We start from the raw sequence: 19,223 nt of genomic DNA, 5'->3' as shown, positions 1-19,223 counted from the left end.
CTTGGCATCAGGCCCCGGATTCTCATATCAAGTGAGGCATGAGTGGCATGTCTACGGTAATTGTTAGCCATTGTTCAATTACTTTTTATAGTTAAATTAAAGCAAAATGCACATTATCGCCAGATTAGTAACGAGGAGTTCAGATGCTGCTTGAATTCAACCAATATACGGACTTTTCGATTTATTGGGGCATTCAGTGTCGTGGTTGATTAAATTTTCCAATGTTGAAGTACGAGTATTTATGATAAAGACGAAAATTTAAAATATTCCTGGACTCTGTATAAATGTATCATGAAATTTTGACATGGATTTTAATCCATGAAAGACTATAAAGATACAGAAAATTTTTTAAGGTGTTCTTATCAGTAATTCATTTTTATTACATGGGCTTTTAATGGAATACACTTCAACACACATTCATTTAATTCTTGGTTTAATAAGTTCGTTACATATAACTAACGGCGCCAATTAAAACACTTCTCATGTCATTCGGGTAATTGCAATGCTTTTCATGTTCAGGAACAAATTGTTGTATCCGATTGACTCTATCAGCAACATCGTTTTTCTTGACAAACCTTACAGCTCACTTCATCCTGACACTGACTTCAAATAATTCGCGTCCACGACTCATGTAGCCAAGGTTAATGAAGTTCATTCCTCTTGTAGATGTTAATAACGCAAAGTTGCATGTCCTTTGATCACGCAGGAACGATGTGCTGGCCAAGGTCTGTGCGTGCCGTCAGGTTGTTCAGATGAAAGTCTGCTGGATCGCTCAGTCCCGTGCGGTGGAACGATGGTCTTCTGTCCTACCGCAGCGGCCTGCATCGCGCCCTGCAACGACGGGGTGGCGAGCTGGGGCAGTCCCAGCAATGCCCAGCTGCCGGGCCCTTGTGCCCCTGGGCTGGGCTTTTGTGCTAGGTGAGTGAGCGGTTATTAGGGTGGATATAGAAATGATGAGTGAATTGGATCTTTTGTTTTAGGTGAGAAAATTAATAATTTTGTGAAAAGGTTCAGAGATTGTCATAACTATAATGTGAATGGGTTTAAAACACACGATAGAGCAATTTTGTGAAGGTTTCTTTGACTGTCCATCAAACTTTTGATAAAAAATCTGTTGGGAATAATGTAGCAATGAAATAGAACTGTTACATTTACCTCAATTATATGATATTACAAAGTAATAAGGAAAATAACTTGTCAGAAGAATATAAATTGGATTGAGCATCGTTGTTGCTGACTGGCAGCAAATTTTATACGAGAAGGACTTATTAGGACACCCTTTGAAAATAAGAGAAAATTACCTTGTGATTCATTTGTTAAATTTTTTTCCAGTAATTTTTCTCAAGAAAAATTTTTATTGCAAATATGTGAGTTTATCACTATTATTTTATTAATTATTTCTGCGAATATTTTCCCGCCAGCACGGGACGCTGCGTGCCGCCCTCAGGGTGCAGGTCCGAGGAGCGCCCCAGAGCGTCCCCCTGTCCGCCGGGCACTCACTTCTGCCCTGCGCAGGGCGGCTGCATCCTGGGGCAGTGCGGGGCTAGCGGCCAGACACGCGGCGATGTCACCAGGGCGTCAAGACCTGTCAAGTGCCCGCCTGGCATGGTGAGTCAAGACCTGTCAAGTGCCCGCCTGGCATGGTGAGTCAAGACCTTCTGTCAAGTGCCCGCCTGGCATGGTAAGTCAAGGCCTGTCAAGTGCCCGCCTGGCATGGTGAGTCAAGACCTGTCAAGTGCCCGCCTGGCATGGTGTGTCAAGACCTGTCAAGTGCCCGCCTAGCATGGTGAGTCAAGACCTGTCAAGTGACCGCCTGGCATGGTGAGTCCTGCCTAGTGTCTTGATCCTGGTATGGTGCCGTGTGGCTTATTAAGCATTGTAAGTGATTCTTGCAAATTTTTATTCGGGAACAACAGAGTTAATATTTTGTACGCCGAACGACGGTTCAATTGGTTTTCGAGTACTAATACATGTCCTTCACCATCAATGAAATTTAATTGTATGCAGTCGTAAAAATTACCAAAAACATGCATATCTTTTATCGTGTTAACAACGAGAAAGTCCAGTTAAAGTATTGGCACAAGGTGCAACTGTAGCCCCCGCTATCGGAGGGCACTGCGGTATGGTGGTAAACACTGTACCGTCGTCATGACAACGCCCAGCTAGATGGCGAGTGGACAAAGGCATGCATATGCTCGATAATGAATCGAATGATGGTGTTTGTTGAAGTAGTAAACTGGATCAAATATTTATGCCGCACTGCTGCTGAACTTCTGTTTCAGCGTAATTTGTTCAAGACACTATAGCTGGAGTCTGGTCAAATCTTCACATGTTCGTGACTAAGGGGAGTTAAAAGTCTTCATTCCTGATCAATAAATATACAAAAAGATCTTGCGCTTAGCTTCATGGTCAGTTCGAATAAGAAGAAAAACGGAAAAAATTTGTAATATTTCCACTATAGAATTTTGCTGTGCGTGGCTTTAAACTTTTTCCCCCGTAACGCTAACAGCGAAAACGTATGTTAGGCGATGCAATAATTCACGAGACATAAAATATTTTCATTGATTTGTCCTGTTATTTTGTTGCCTTAAAAGTTTTTCACCATGCAAAATAACCGATAAAATGTCACATGTTCAATATTTTCGCTTGGAGAACGGCAAACATAACTTGACATTCGTATTACTTGTAATTAACTTATCCCATCTTACCTTCACAAAACTGCTATCTCTACATATCGTCACCACTCTCCTATCTCTGCACATCATCACCACTCTCCTATCTCTGCACATCATCACCACTCTCCTATCATCTCATTTCGTCACCACACTCTTATCTCTGAGTAACTCTACCATTGTTGACTTCCAACCACAATCAATGCTAATCAAGAATCTTCTAGGCAGGCTACGCATTTATTCTTGACAGTCTATGCATCTCTTCTAAGCAGTCTATGCATTTTTCCTATGCAATCTGTGCATTTCTTCCAAGGCATCTATGCAGAGTATGCATTTCTCCTAGGCAATCTATACATTTCTTCTAGTTAGTTTATGCATATCTTTCTGGCAGCCTATGCATTTCTGATAGACATTCTATGAATTTGTTCTAGGCAGTTTGTGCCCTTCATCTAGGCAGTTTATGCAGTTCCTTTAAGCAGTTTATGCATTTTTCCTAGGCAATCTATGCATTTCTTCTAGGCAGCCTGTGAATTTCTTCTAGAAACTTCTTATTTAGCTTCAATCGATTGACTACTATCACCACAGCCCGTGATGAAGAATTCGTCCGTGTTGCACGATGGTGCAATCTTTGCGTTCATCGCTACAAATGAGTGTCTGCAAATTTTTCTGGGGAACGGAAATGATACTTTTTTCTTTAATTCTATTATTTGTGATATTGGCTTATCCTAAACTCTTAAACGTGTCTGCAGATTCTTTTGAGTGGGTGACTCCAACAATGCTTTAGAAAATCTACACACCCGCATTTATTTCAAACGTTTTTTTGCGCTGTCTTCCAGTTTTTCTAATACAACAGCGCTGGTAAGATTTGATCTGACGTTTCAATGGATTGCAGTTGTGTTTCATTAAAACAAGACAAAGAAATCAGTCGCGTCACGATTCTAACTACAACAATATTCCGTTTCTCCTGCATTTTTGCCCAGCGAGCATGGAGCGGAACAGACCGTTCCCCGGGCAACATTCTGTGTGTACCTCTGCATTGATTGTGTGTCAGGGTCGGTCATGGCAACTCTAGGCTAGCCAGGAATGAGAAAGTAATCGATGTGAAGAACTTCTTTCTTTCTTTCGGAGTGGCTTGTCTTGCATTGATGCGAAAAATAATTATCACAAAAAGTTAAACAATGTTAGAAAGTTACATTCTTGTTTCAGTTTGAAGTTTCTTTAATCTTGAATCTTAACCACTAGGTCGAGAACAATGGGATCAAAAATAAATTTGATTCCCAGCCTTTATGAAATGAACACCAGCATAAAATAGTTTTTAATGAAAAGATATTTTTCTGAAGGTAGCAAAACGAATTTCATATAAAGATTTAACTATTAAAATAGAAGTTAAGGATACACAAATTGACTTTTCCACAGGCGTTCTGCATGGGTCGCGGCGAGTGTACGGAGCCCGGACGATGTGATGAGTCAGCAGCGCTAGCCACCAACAGCGAACGGGGCGAGGCCTGCGCTCCGGGACAAGTGAGGATTTATTAACGATAATTTGAATAGAACTGCTACGGGTTTCGTCAATACTGCAACTTATCCGAATATTCCTCAAGATGGAATATTATTTTTATTGCCATTTTTTCGTATGGTATTAAATACCCGTAATTCTTAATAAGTTACACATATAGCAACCAATTTCACTTTATCATAGGTGTTCTGTGTCGGTCGTGGCGAGTGTACAGAGCCCGGACGATGTGATGAGTCAGCAGTGCTAGCCGACAACAGCCAACATGAATCAGCAGTGCTAGCGACCAACAGCGAACGCAGCGAAGCCTGCGCTCCAGGACAGGTAAGGATCATCGGCGATGTCATATATGAAGCATTTTAATAAATCATCAAATTAGTTGTAACTTAAATAGAGCTTCAAAAATGACCTTCAAAAAAGTTAGCTTTGAATGAGATTTGCAGGTCATTTAAATAGTATGAGTACTTGAGTAATAACTATCAAGTCGACAAGTTATTCGTGCCTGCAAAAGGATCACTTGACGGGATCGCAGGTGTTCTGCGCGATGCTGGGCGCCTGCGTGGCCCCTGATGCCTGCGGTGGGGCGGCGGCGAATGCTCGCTCACAGTCCCGCTCTGGGGCCAGCTGTGGGCCAGGACAGGTATGCTCCATTATGATAACAAACATTAATTCTTAAATTTTTTGGCTGAATGCCTCTTACGCATGTTTTTGTCTCATACTTATTTCCGCTTTGTCTCATAGATCGGTGATATTCTTTGCCGTCAAGTGTGTTTGGACGAATTACACAGAAAAATTGAGAGTAATTCTTAATAACAATGATTAATTTTGCTAGGCAGTTTTCTTCAACAGATATCGTGATAATTTAGTGGAGCGTTGCAGTGTTTGGAGTCCCGCGTAGAGGCGGCAAAGATGTGTGCGATGACAATATTCCTGTGTGATAACAGAGTAAAATGTCCAGAGCCCGAATTAAGGAAATTTTTTCATACGGATGAAAAAATTTCCACTTAGAAAAATTTTCACTTTCCATGGGATGAAATTTTTCCCATTTCACCTCCACTTAGTTCTACTTCATTATATTTTAGATCTCAATGTTTTTCTCGCGACGCTTACTTGATCAGGTAAAATTTAAGTAATAAGCGCTTTACGTCAATGATAGGATCATATCCGATCGGTATTAGTTTTCATTGTGACACTATTTCTGATTTTGTTTGTTCGTGGAAAAAATTTCAAATTGTTCATTTAGAATGAAACATGAATGCGTTTCTCAGGTTACACATTTTTCGGCCAATATTTGTTTACCTATGAATTGTGTGCGTAAATTTCTAGCTCAAGAATATTTTGATTTCGTTCAGTGCAATAGTGCTTATAAAAATGGCCCTCAAATTTCGACATTTGGTTCTCAAAATACTTACCATTGTCTTAAAAATGAATTTTGTTGAAAACTAGTACCCGAATGGTCAATTTGTTATTTATTTTCATCACACATTGTGAAATTGTGATGCCTACTATCAATAAGATGTTCGGCGAGCTGATGTATCCATAACGGCTCGCATGATGAGAATATTATACCGCAATATCGTGTATCCGTGTCACCACTCCCGTAGGTGTTCTGCCTGAGTCGCGGCGAGTGTACGGAGCCCGGACGATGTGATGAGTCTGCCGGTCTCGTCTCCAGCAGCGAACGCGGCGAGGCCTGCGCTCCGGGACAAGTGAGGATCATCGATGATGCTTCAATTTGAATTTTTCCATTTATTTGTAAATCGTCCAGTTACGAGTTATTTGTATCGAAATTGCAAAGGTATTCTTGAATGTAGCAAACATGCCATAGTTCAAGAGTTGTTTTCATCTACTTCAATTATGAGTATACATCCATCCAATTTGACTTCAATAATATTCATCATGTCACCATAACCTTAAGATGATCATTTGACGTGACCGCAGGTGTTCTGCGCTATGCTGGGCGCCTGCGTGGCCCCTGATGCCTGCGGTGGGACGGCGGCGAATGCTCGCTCACAGTTCCGCTTCTCCGGGGCCAGCTGTGGGCCAGGACAGGTATGCTTGACGATGTTAAGATGAAGTGGCAATATTAATAATCGAAAAGTTTAATTGATTAATTGATGGCGTAGATCCTGTATGTTTTGTTTTATTTGTTTTAATGTTTATTTCTTTTAGTTTTCAATATTACAATTAGTGGTAATGTCACATCACGACAATGTCGGCCCAGGTGTTCTGCGCGAGTAGCGGCGACTGCGTCGAGGACGGCCAGTGCGGCGGCCATGACGAGGACGAGCTGCAGGAGGGCGACCACCAAGTCTGCGGCCTGGACGAGGTGGGTTGCCTGCATCAGCTCGTGGTCATAACCGTCGTCTCCATGCCGGTTCCAGGAATTTAATTGTGGTAGCCGAGTGTGTTGTGTGTCGTTAAACACATGTTTGTGTTGCTGTGTGTGACTAGAGCACATATTTGCAGCTGGATGATTTCCAGGTATTTAAATTTTCTACACATTTTGGTCACGTCTGTCTTTCGCGGGATGAATCAACGATGTGTTTATATTAATAGTATTCGTATTGTGTTTTATTTGGAATTGGTGGATTTGATTGCTTCTTTTTTTATCAATTTAACTTCCATTTTCTTAATTCATACATATTCCTTTATAGACCTGCAACTGGGTCAAAAAATTCTTATTTGAGATGAAATTTGTTGCATGAAACTATGGCGTAAAGTTCAGACTTAACCTTAATCGCCTCGGTTGTGTATCAACCAGCAGTTAATCATAGGCATTGTATTTCGGTCCTCTTACATTGAAGGATCTTTCACATGTTTTCGTCTTGAATTACGCACCAATAATTTTTCGATACCATATTGAGCATTTTTTACGGCCGAAAACAGCCTTTATTCGCACAATTGTTGACTCCAATATTTCAAATCAAGATATGGAAAGCAGTTAAGCAGTTAGGTATACTAGGTAGGTGATGGTTTTAGACTTGCGTGAGTGGGCGAAGAGGTGAGACAGAGTTGCTTCATACTCAAATGTCTTGCATGGCGCTCGTCTTGTTGCCGGACAATCAACAGCTCTATATATGCCTAAACGACTAATTAATGACATATTTTATAAATTAATTAACTCATTAACATCAATGAACATTGAAACACGATAAAATATTTATGATCAGAAACTTCGAAATCAAAAAGGACATTCTTGATAATTTGTTTCCTTAAAAAGCACAAAGATAAACCAAAGCACAAGCAAATTTTTTTAATATTGATAAGAGGTTCCTAGTTAAGGCTCTTGGTAATGAGCATTATAGTCGTTTAAAGCAGACTGTCATAATCACATAAAATATAACGAGTTAACACAGCTCATACGTGAACACAGGATGCCACCAAAATAAACACTCAACATATTAAGAAACTTTTCTGTACGAAGTCTTCGAACAGCGCGTTGATATAATAGTATAAACCAAAGCCACTAAACTGACTTTGGATACAACTGATTTTAAATGTCGTGAAAGTAAACTTGAGAGCAAATGAGGAGTATCTCGACAAACAAGCTTGTGAGTTTGATCATAAATTTTGCAGTGCCAGTTACTTGAATTGTGTAGCTTGCTCGCACATCCGAAGCGATTAGGACAGAAATAAAATGAATGATTTCTGAAGCATGATTTGTGGAGATTTGAATGGTAAATGATTTTTGTTTTCAATCACGGTCTAAATAGATTATGGTTACATAAAAATCAATTAAGATTAAATTTTCCGATTGGCCACGAGTGTTATTATATATCGGGTGCAACAGGAGTTTTGTGTGTCATCACAAAGCTGTGAAGAGGTCGGAAGTTGCAACGATACCAGCAATAACAGCACGTTTTCCAGCACCACCAGCAACACCACTAGCAACACCACGGCTTGTCCTTCTAACCAAGTAAGTTTCCATTCTGTTTGTTTCTCTTACCGAAATTTACCTGCCGGTATGATATTAGTATTAATACACTGTTCAACAATGAGTGTTGAAGGCTTGGTGTTGACAAAGCGTCTGTTGAAGGCTTGGTGTTGACAGAGCGTTTCTTATTGATTTCTCTCCGAAATTGCTCATAATTTAAATTAACCGAATAAATTCAATGTCTACTTTAATCTCAATGACAAGCGCAAGCCGTGTGTGTGTGTGTGTGCCTTTTGAACAACATTTAACAAGAAAAATAAAGAACGCATGTAGCTTGAAAAATAGCGAACTATTCACGGCAAATAATAATTTCTCATTAATGCCTCAAATGTTTGATGCCACACAACAGTTTTATTGCACTCGTTGGCGTCGATGTGTTCCTCGGTCTTTGTGTCCCCGCTTGGCCGCCGTGGCCAGACCGATGGCTCTGTCCATACTTCCATCCATACGTGTTACTGATGGATTATCCGCCTGTCCACCAGGCCAGGTCTGTTTGCATTCGTAGTTTCGTTCAGTCAAGAAGCTGTTCGTAGATTTGAACGCTGCTTTCGTATTCGTCGGCCGCTTGGCATTATTTTATTCCGCGTTAAATGGTCTGTAGGAGCAGCATTTATGATGTCTCTTGAAGTTAAGCTTTGTTTATACTTCAGTAATATTATTACTTTAATCATTGTTTTCAGAGAGAAGGTATGTCCGAGTAGAGCAATTAGATATAACATGAGCACTGAAACTACTCTTACTCCGTGTCGTTTTCCTGTCCATAGCTTTTTATTTTTCTTTCTGGTGAGCCATATGCGATCGTAATTAGCTTCTTGCTATTCCTCTCTTTACCCCAAAAAATGATCATTGCTATTATTATGATTATTTGTGCTTTGCTAAGATTATGGCGTAAAACCATCGAGCACCGAAAAAAGAATAAATTATTCTACACACTATTTACCTATGGCGGTTATAGACATGGTAACAATGATAACATTTCCTCAGCACGCGTGCAAATCTTCAGAATTACGATTCAGTTTTTAAATTAAAGCTGAAGGTTGGCTCGCATGCTTCAGCCTAGCTTGGTTTTCCCATTTCGAGGGCCTTTTATTAATTACCTTCTAATTTAAAAAGTAATCTTTTTATATTGCATGCCATGCATTATGCAGTACAACTATTGAAATTAATTGATTTGGTGTTGCAATTTTAAGCTTTGTAAATTTGCACTTTATTCATTTATTTTAGTTATTTGGTTTGAAATTTATTCACTGAAAAACCCCTAACGAGGAGACATGTTTTTTTAGTTAAGTCTCAAATATATTTCGTTTCATGTTCGACTCCATTGATGCTTGGAAAATATATATTTTTTGAAGACAATTGGTTATTAATTATAATTAACTGTTTAACGTAATATTGTCTGTCGGAATGTTTCAAATTTTTAACCCCTAGTTTAATGTTGCTTAAGCTCTAAACTGTAACTTTTTTGCACTAATTAGAAACTCTTCCTGAGATTTTCCGCCAGCTATCTTCACCTGTCTTTAAAGTATGATAAATTTGATATTTTATCGCAGTTTCTGATAGTTTTTTAAAGTAGCATATGTGGTTAATTTCATATGCAGGCTGCGATTTCATATACATTGATGAGCGGTTGATTACAATTGGGTCTGGTAATAAGAATAAATGGATCGATTATATTTTTTTAATGAGCTGACCTCGATTGCACTCCATCTGGTCGTCATTGAACGACCCTAAAGAGATTCGGTTCAGTAGCTCAGCGTGCTGAATAATTCATCGCGAATCTATGCTCTCTCTGCCTCTTCTTATTGGATTTCACTCCTGGAGTCTATGGCCCAAATAAAAAGTTGACTACGTCTCTTCTTTAGCACAAAGCGCTACTCGTGCTTCCGAACTCTTGCAGTCAAACTTGAGGAGGCACCGAAGCTTTTTACTTTTAAAGCCGATTAAAAATTGCTGGTTTCTTTGCTCTCTCTAGTTATGTGCGTAATTAATATTTCCAATTTACCTTGTGCATTGTTTGTGAGGTGCTCTTGTCTTGCGCGCAGCCGAATATAATTCTTTTAACTGTAACATCTTATCAGAACATTTTACATTTTTAAATTATCTAGTAGAAATTATTGGATTTTCCTCTGTAAAAGAACTGTAACGTCACACTCGCTGACACAGGTGGACATATCAGTGCTTTAATTACATAATCAATTTATGGGACATGGTTCTATTTTATTAAATTTTAATTTCTAGTATGACGTGACGCAAAGTGTTGATAATTGCAGGATTACATTAACTGCTTCACAGGTCAAACCACCGCTGATGGAACAGCGATCAATAGAAGCGTTGTGTCCGGGCTTTGTTGTGTATGGTTCAAGGCCAGCAGGCATTATTAGCCTCAGAAATGGGAAGGCGTCTTCATCACGATGATATTGTGATGACACAACCCTGAAAATTACTGCTCCCAAGGTTGCGCGAGAATGTTTTTCCTCATACGAGGTTACTTCTTAAATGCGATTTTAAGAAAACGGTTGAATAACGCGAAGTTTGGAGGGCCTGCGAATGCGACCACAGAACGCTCCTCTGCAGGTCAATGGTTAAGGTTCCGGTAGATCGTACAATTCAGCATTGATTACTGTAAGCAAAGCAATAAGTTATGGAACAAATATGTCCAAGTTTCGGCAAGGTTTAAATATATTGAGGTATTGTGCTTCCCCGAATTAAACGCTGAGTATCAACACTTAATCTGCAATGTTTTAATCAGTCAGCAATGAAACAGATTTTGTTCTTGAAATATAATTCTGTCACTCGTTAGAAGTTGACTAAATTTTAAGCGTAAATATTTAATAATGGAAATATTTTCCTCAGCAATTCTGCCTGTCAAGTCAGCGTTGTGAACCGCAAGGAGGCTGTAGCGCGCCAAGCCAACCCTGCCCACCTAAGTAAGTTCTACCCTGAACAAATTGAATGAATTAATTTATATATAAATACGTTTAAAATTCAGAGTATTACTGACATCAGGAAATTTTGGAACATTTCAGACTTTTAAGCTTTTAGAAAAACCAATTTGAGCCTTGAAAAGCCAACATGGTCGCCATTTTTTGACTGCAAGCTGTCGCTTATATCTAATCAGCAATTTTTTTTATAATCATCGGCATTTACTCTGCTCCGATGAAACTTTAGTCCTCCGAGTGTTCTGTTTTTCTGAAATCAATAATTTAAAACTATTTGTATACATTAGCGAATTTGCTATGCTCTCTCTTGTATTTCCGCGCAGGATGACGTACTGCATGTCCGTGGGCGCGTGTGTGCTGGAGCAGTTTGGCTGCACTGCTAGCTTGTGAGTACTAACCAGGTAGAAATGTTAACAACGTAACGGGGGCTGAATAATACTGCCATTACGAGAGCTGAATATTTATAGCTAACGAGATGTGAATAATACTGCCAGTAAGGGAGCTGAATAATGCAAGATAACAGGAGGTGAATAATGCTACCTGATGAGAGGTGAATAATGCTAGCTGATGGGATGGGAATAATTTTACCCAACGGGAGTGGAACGTATCAACCGCCTTCAGAGTGAAGCCATGTCTAGTGCCCACCAATTGATAAAAATATTTCCTACCTGACAAGTAATATCACTAACTCGACATCGATTCATATTTTCTACACGATATCAGAGCATCCTTGACTGATATCAGCTAAATTGCCTACCTCAAATCAGTTTATTTTCCCTATCCAATTTCAGTCAAAATCATCTCTACTTCACAGTAACGGCTTCTGAATGGTTATAAAAGCAGCACAATTTCTTGTATTTACCACCAGATTGCCCAGCAGACCTGGAGGAGCAGGGGGGTCGGTGTTCCCTGGGATGCCGGCCTTCGCGGGGGGCGAGCTGGACGAAGCTTCGCTCAAGTCCATGTGTCTCCCTCTCTCAGGCGCCTGCGGCTCCAACCCTCAGTGCCAGAATCTCTGTGCAGTGGTGAGCCTGCCTAGTTTATGTTCTCTATTATTCTTTCTGCTCATATTTTATCACCTATCGCAACTCGAGTAACTCGCGATCATATCATTATATATATAGTTAGTGATCGGTACAAGGAACTAGACTTTATAATTGGAGACCTGACATAATATTGACTTATATAGCAAGTTAATTCACTTCCTTACAATCATGTATTTAGTCGAAATTTAGATTCCATTGTGGACCAAATCTGCTTCGATTGACTTGGTCTAGATAGCATAGCTTTTTTAGTCTTCAAATAATGTTTCCAAAATTTATTTTTACTCGAGAATAAATAAATGCATGACATCATTCATAGAGGGTAAGTACCCATGAATGAACCTATTACCTCTCAAGAATAGAATATGAATAATAAGTACGTATATTGCAGACTTCTGGCAACAACTCTACTCCGTCGTGCCCAGCTTTGAACTTCACCACCTGCCTGCTGGATGACAATTGTCCAGCTGGTCTCGCCTGCTGCCCTGATCCCAGTGAGCGCCTACATCTTTTTATTGCTAGTGATAAGTTTAGGTCTGCTGGTGGTACTGAGAGTGAAATTAATTTCTTGGTGTCCACGCACTAGGACAATTTATTATGAGCCCAGGGATGACTGAAGAAATGTCTTGTGCTGTGCTGACCTCAAGCAGTTTATAGTGAGTGCATAGTATATCAATGCAACGTATGGCAGATGTTTAAGACTTCTTATAGGCTTAGTTGTATTAATACAACGTAGACAGGATTTATTTGCATTAGAATAGATTAAATCAATTTGAGAATTATTTATTTATTTAAACCAGCCAATAATACTTAGATACTTGGTCAAATAATAATTATATAATTGATGGTATGATGCAACTAAAATAACGAGTTTTCTCTTCAATGCTCACCAATAACTCACAGGTACGATAAGTTGTTATGAATAACGTTCGAACGTTAGCTAAGCCTAAGCCGTTATTGACGTGCACAGACACTGGGCACAAACAGTGCGTGGCGGCGGGTGGTGCAGCTTCTTCATACGACGCGACGTTGCTGTCTGTGTGTGACGCGCTTACGAACGCCACGCACAGCACGGGCGTGGTGTGTGAGCTGCCGTCGGACTGTCCCCCGCTGTCCGTGTGCTGCTCTGGCCAGTGCAAGAGCACCGCCGGCACTCAGCAGTGCCCTGCCTACACGCTGTGAGTACACGCACTCACACTGCTGAAGGAATAAGCCACTAATTTAATTAGGGATATTAAATGCGAGTCGGTATATAAGATACTCAAGTTATGCTGTTGAATTATGACATGCAAATGAAGATAAAGATTTAGGCATCAGAAAATTATGATTAATATCTTGCATCTTAATATCCGCTCTGAAAGCATATTGGAAGTATAATTCGAATATTTGTTTAGATTTTTTTATATTTTCATATTTTTTATCTCTTATGTGATGAAGTCAAGTAGTCATTACGCACAAGTGTAAGAACGATTTACCACGTCAAAGGCGTTTTTTGCAAACACAAACTCCCTATTTTTCACATCCTGCAAATTCAGCTAAAATTGTGTCTGAGTATCACGAAAAGAAAATATTATGCAGATACAGCATTTGGTGAATTTGATGCGGAATAATCATTGCTATTCAGGTACTGCAAGCACACGAAGAAATGCCTGCGCGTGGGCGAGCGCTGTGGCCTCAAGTGCGGCCCCACCGCCGTGTACTGCATCGCCCGCGACGAGTGCACGCGACCTGACGACTGCGAGTTTGCCGGTGAGGGACCATTGACGCCACAAGATCTAATTAGAGACAATGACTTAATGAAGGCAGGGAACAATGGATGGCTGTGGTCGTCATCAGACGATGGTTTGCACACCTAATTTTTTAGGAATTTAAAAGCAAAGAAAATACCACAAAAATTCACCATATCTTTATAAGAGAAAACGTTTCGGAGTCCAGCTCCATCGTCAATTCATAATACAAAATTCTGTTCAGAATATGTTGAGTCCTAGAAACCCAAATAAATCAATTAGTAAAGTATAATGCACTGTCATGTTCCAATGCGGAAAATAAATAAATAAGACATGAAATTAACGCTAGTAAACGGCCTATCTATTTACTATTTCAAGAGGAAAGGAGCTAAAAGTGGCATTCAGACTAGGCTTCTGCTTGAATATATACAGGGCTTTGTTTTTAAATTCTGGTTAACTTGCGATTCAAGCAAACAAATGATTTTAATACATAATTTTTTATAATGACTTTGCACTGCATTTTCATTATAACCTAAACAATTATCAGCTAAAACATTGAAAGAACTCGCAATGGTACCTCGACTTTCATTTGGTGACGTTGTATGGGTTGCATTGTTCAAATGACACACCTTGAACACCCTAACTCATCTCATTCTTGATGTTAGCGTACACGTATGATGGAGTGTACGAGTAACCACTTGATCCATGCCCCAGCCTACACAAGTGGAAGCCCGTGGATGATGCCGAGTGTGGCTTACGTGGGTGGCGAGGATGACGCGCAGCTCAGGCCCTCCGAGTCGACCCTCGCCCTCATCCTTGGCGACGGTCTCACCCAGCAGCAGCTCGATGTTAGCCTACAGACCCTGCCTCTGTGTCCTCAGACTCTAGATAACGTTTTTCTATACTATATCAGAACATTTTGGAGTTAATTCATAAATAATCAGCTTTAAAAATATTTAAATATATAATCCGCTCCTGAGTAATAATGAAATTACTTTTTTTCCAACGCACGTTCGCTAGTTCTTTAAAGTGAGATTTTATTTCCGTAATACATTTTCTTCAGCTCGTTTGTAATTGGCTTTTGTTTTTTTTCCGTCTTTCAATAAATAATTCCTAGGAGCTCTTCGTTATCTTAGTTCTTGGCTTAGTGTTCATCAGTATTTTACAGTTTACTTTTTTAATTCTTACATCTACATAAACGCAGTGACCTGCTGTACGATTTGTGCTTTTCGCAGTTCTTTACAGTCCAATTAAATGTTTCTGATCTTTTATGTGATTAAAGCTTTTCTAATAATAAATTACCGTGTGCGTGTCAGATGTCCCTGTCTGTTGTGAACGCCTCCGGCTATCCTGGCACGTGGCAGACGAAGCAGAACGACGTATGGACGGACATGAACCTGAAGGGGATCTTCAACCTGCCCATGAAAACTCCTTTCCGCTTCCTACCGGACGAGAAAAAGGATGACAGGATATTCTCCTACGCTCTCCTCAGGCTTATTGACCGTACGTTTGTCATCGTGTTTGACTGGGATATGATAATGAAGTAGATATATCGGGGATATATATGGTAAATCGATACTTAATTATAAACTCATACTTAATTAATATATATACTCATACATAATTATAAACATTAAACTTTAGGGTTAATAGGAATAAATCTTGTGAATGTGAATAATTGAGAGAATAATTCCACAATCGCAACAACCCATGTTCAAATGTCACATTCAAAGGTAAGTTGTTTTCATTAATCGTTTATTTTTACCATTTTTTTTAATAAAAAATGTTCTATTGATTGTTTGTGTACTCTTTTGTTTGTGATTATTGAATGCTGAAAGTATTCCACTCGGGCTTCTTATTAATTTTCTGTCTGAGTTTTGGTTTCATGTCGCAAATTCACCTTTGTTTGCTTAGAGAGCGGCATCGGTCGGTCCGTGGTACAGCTCGTGGCCCCAGCCCCATACCCAATGTCTACGAAGCTCACCGCTGCCTACGTCGAGGTGTTGGAAGACGAGGTCACGCTCGTCTCCCTGGACGCCTTCGTCGGCGTCAGCAGCCCGCCCCTGGAGTACATTCAGCCATGGCTGGACGCCCCGAGTCAGTTTGAGGGCCTTGCTACGTTATCATGATGTTTTAATTAAGACCAGTTACATGAATTGACTCTCATGACTCGAGATGCTTTATTTGTTGAAAAAATATATGCCGTACATTATTTTTCCGGTGTTAAAATGAAGCCTATTTGAGTTACAGTCGATAAAATGTATTTGCTGTATTGAAGTGATTGAAGTTATTAAAATGTATTTGCTAAGAGTAATGACTTCAATCACTTACATGCGCATTGATTCAAGTGTTCTTTACATAATACTGGCAAGTCATCTTCTCGCCCCTTCGCTTCCGAAGTTCACTTAAATTTTCAGCGCGCAATTGTTTAGAAACATTACCCGTCACTCAACTTTAATGATTAGAAAAATCAAATTATGATTCGAGGATAAAATTTGAAATACTCAGAAGCCAATTTGCTCCTCATAGTTGTGCAGGTCCTAAAATTTGTTCCAAAACTATGCAACCTAAACCGAAAAGTACAGAGTAGTTTTAATTTGTTACGAGACTAATGGACTATTGGTCGTTCCATTGAGCAAACACAAAATTTGTGATTGTTTTAGGCCTGTAACAATTATCCGGATTCCTTGGCTTCAGGGAATCAGATTAAATAAGTTGTGGGACGAAAAATTTCTCATTCGATGACCTCAATTAAATAATAGATAATGGGAATATTTACTAACTTATGGTTTGAAACTCTCTTGTAGCGACGAGACCTTACATTTTAGGCTCTCTGTCAATAATGTTGAGGCTTCAACTCAGGACTTCTCCAAATTTATATCTAAAATTATGATAGATTTAGTTCAAAATGAATTTATTTCTTGCAGGAATTGGTTTAGGCTAATAATCCTTATTTTTCAACTAAAAGCAAACATCTGCAATGTAAAGGACAAATTTTTGTGAAAAATGTTATCAATGCGCTAAATTTCCATTTTTCAACAAACTAGCCTGAATGAAAATATAACTAATTCATAAATGATCTGCACAGAACTTCGTTCGACGCTGCAGAACTCTGACTTGCTGGATTTCACGCACCCTGCTGTGAAGACCTTCCTGACGCAGCTTGACAACGCCACTTACGCCCTCACTCAGCACCCTGCCGCAGCCAGGTTTCCTCCTGCTGCCCTCAGACTCAAGATCGCGGACATGAATAATGCCAAGCCTCTCGTGCAGCTCGCATTTTCCACCGACGATCGCTTGTACGTGTACTCAGTGATCTATGACTTGAAGTTTTTCATTTCTCTACCACCTTAAATCCAAGCTGATAAAATAGTCATGCTAATTCTACACCAAATTACATGCTCAGGAACTAGGTATATTTTTAATGCTCCCTGCGAAAAATTACTCTCATTGCCGTGCAGATGGACGAGCATCCCAAAGTTTTCGCTACTGCAAGTGCCATTCGGCACAGCGGCTGACTTGTCCAGGGTGAAGCTGAAGCTGATCCCGTACCCGAACATGGCGGGCAGGACGACGCTCTCCGTCAGCTCAGGACAGTTCCCTAACGCTTCAACCGTCGCCATCCTGCCCGACGACATGCTGCCGGGACCTCGGTCCTATTATCTTTACCAGCGAGGCCGCAATGTCACTATCGAGGTTAGGATCATAGTTAAACCCTTGACATTTCACCAAAAGGATCTTAATATAATTACTAAAGATGTAGAGATGATAATGTTATTATTCCCAACTTCTCGACGTATATAGTATGGCGCACACGATCAAGCGGGAATGAGTTCCGTTAATTTTTCGCGTGACCTAAATGACATATTGCTTGATAGAAGTTTCAGCAAATAAATTTCGAAAAAGGTGGCTTGGAAAATATTCATAACGCATATTAATTGTAGACATTATCTACTTTCTGTTTCAGGTTCAAGGAACAAATGACGCCCCGGTTTCTCTTGACGTCGTCAATTTCCGCTCAGTTCCAAAGCTGTCACAGCAAAATATCGAAACTGGTTTCTCGGTTGCGAACCTGAGCTCGCTCTTCTACAAGGACGTAGACGCTGGGGGCGGCTTGGGGATGGCCGTGTTACACGCCAAACAAGGCCCCCTGGGCCGCTGGCAGTACAGGACGGCGGGTGCCAACAATTGGATCGCAGTGAGTTCTTGATTCACTGAATTTTTCTTAGAGTGCGTGCCTACAACTCTGAAAAACTGGGTTTAAATATTGGCTCACGCTGCTCCCTTATTGAAGTGTTCAATTGCTGTGAGTTAAATCCTCCTGTACATCATGTAGGGTGTCACACTCATAGAAGCTTGGTGTTTATAATGGGAAAAAATAACATGTAGTTATTTTAAACTTTGGATTCATACTTATTTTCAAAATTTTATTTCAATTGTTATAGCAAATGCATTTCACGAAAAAACTCGCTGTAAAAAATCACCAACGTTTTTATTCCAGATCGATAACTTGAACCAGTTGCCAATCGACAAGCCTGTGCTGACTGGCGGATACCAAGGCTTCGTGGACATGAAGCAGACGTTGCTGGGCACGAACTGCAGCCTGGAGCAGAACCCGGCGGCCGTCATCGCGGACGCGACGTGTCGTCAGAACTTGGAGTCTGCGGCGAGGGTGCGTACTATGTTGGGTTACAAAATCAATTTCTTTAGCTTATTGAAGTAATGCTGTAAATTTTCCGAGATATGATTATTTTGTAATATATTGCGCAATACGGCACCCAAATTTTGGATGACACTATTTTAAGTTTTTCTTTCGACGTTCTCGTTGTGCACGCCTTAATTGTTACTAAAGAGGCCTTCACTTCATAGTTCTGATCACTTCTACATGGGTATTAGATTGAAGATGTGTTGGATTGTATCAGTATTGATGCAAAAAGTATCGATCTAGGTACTTATTGCCTTACGCCCCCAGTTTATAGTTGTTGTTCAATGATGCAGATGTCTGCGCAAATGCGTAGTACCAGCACAGAGCAGCAGCAACTGGAGACCTTGCAGCGCGCGGCGCTCCGGCAGCTACAAGCCACCTACAGCAATAGAACTGACGGCCGAATGCAGCTCAGCAGAGGCTATCCTATGGTCAGTGTGCCGGCATTGATACTTCATTCATTAGTTGTGCTTCTGTCTAGAGCTGAAATGGAAAATTTATGCTCAATCTTAGCTTATCTGGTTATCTTTGAGGCCTGATTTCTTGTTAGGTGTTGTTTCCATATTACGGACGGGAAGTGAACCTGTCATATTTCTTTATTCATTTCCCTTTCATACGAAGTATTCGTTTTGGTGAACATGAACAAGTTTGGTAACGATTCGGTATTTACTGATGAAATTTATCTGA

General features: G+C 40.1%; 1 protein-coding gene across 1 annotated transcript in view; it reads left to right on the top strand.

Moving 5' to 3' along the window:
* Positions 1-19,223, top strand: part of LOC108670871 — a 49,476-nt gene that overhangs the window by 4,261 nt on the left and 25,992 nt on the right. Inside the window, exons 3-25 of the mRNA XM_047879748.1 lie at positions 707-918; positions 1,422-1,608; positions 4,089-4,193; positions 4,372-4,509; positions 4,718-4,825; positions 5,790-5,894; positions 6,127-6,237; positions 6,410-6,514; positions 7,979-8,104; positions 10,976-11,049; positions 11,385-11,447; positions 11,930-12,086; positions 12,496-12,598; positions 13,075-13,282; positions 13,729-13,853; positions 14,546-14,679; positions 15,148-15,334; positions 15,746-15,928; positions 16,920-17,130; positions 17,293-17,527; positions 17,799-18,029; positions 18,333-18,503; positions 18,830-18,967. Coding sequence (XP_047735704.1) covers positions 707-918; positions 1,422-1,608; positions 4,089-4,193; positions 4,372-4,509; positions 4,718-4,825; positions 5,790-5,894; positions 6,127-6,237; positions 6,410-6,514; positions 7,979-8,104; positions 10,976-11,049; positions 11,385-11,447; positions 11,930-12,086; positions 12,496-12,598; positions 13,075-13,282; positions 13,729-13,853; positions 14,546-14,679; positions 15,148-15,334; positions 15,746-15,928; positions 16,920-17,130; positions 17,293-17,527; positions 17,799-18,029; positions 18,333-18,503; positions 18,830-18,967 — 3,417 coding nt within the window. The remainder of the gene's footprint in view (positions 1-706; positions 919-1,421; positions 1,609-4,088; positions 4,194-4,371; positions 4,510-4,717; positions 4,826-5,789; positions 5,895-6,126; positions 6,238-6,409; positions 6,515-7,978; positions 8,105-10,975; positions 11,050-11,384; positions 11,448-11,929; positions 12,087-12,495; positions 12,599-13,074; positions 13,283-13,728; positions 13,854-14,545; positions 14,680-15,147; positions 15,335-15,745; positions 15,929-16,919; positions 17,131-17,292; positions 17,528-17,798; positions 18,030-18,332; positions 18,504-18,829; positions 18,968-19,223) is intronic.

This window comes from Hyalella azteca, unplaced genomic scaffold (genome assembly GCF_000764305.2).
Source record: "Hyalella azteca isolate HAZT.00-mixed unplaced genomic scaffold, Hazt_2.0.2 contig399, whole genome shotgun sequence".
Classification (NCBI taxonomy): domain Eukaryota; kingdom Metazoa; phylum Arthropoda; class Malacostraca; order Amphipoda; family Hyalellidae; genus Hyalella; species Hyalella azteca.
This window is presented reverse-complemented; position numbering and strand designations above follow the sequence as displayed.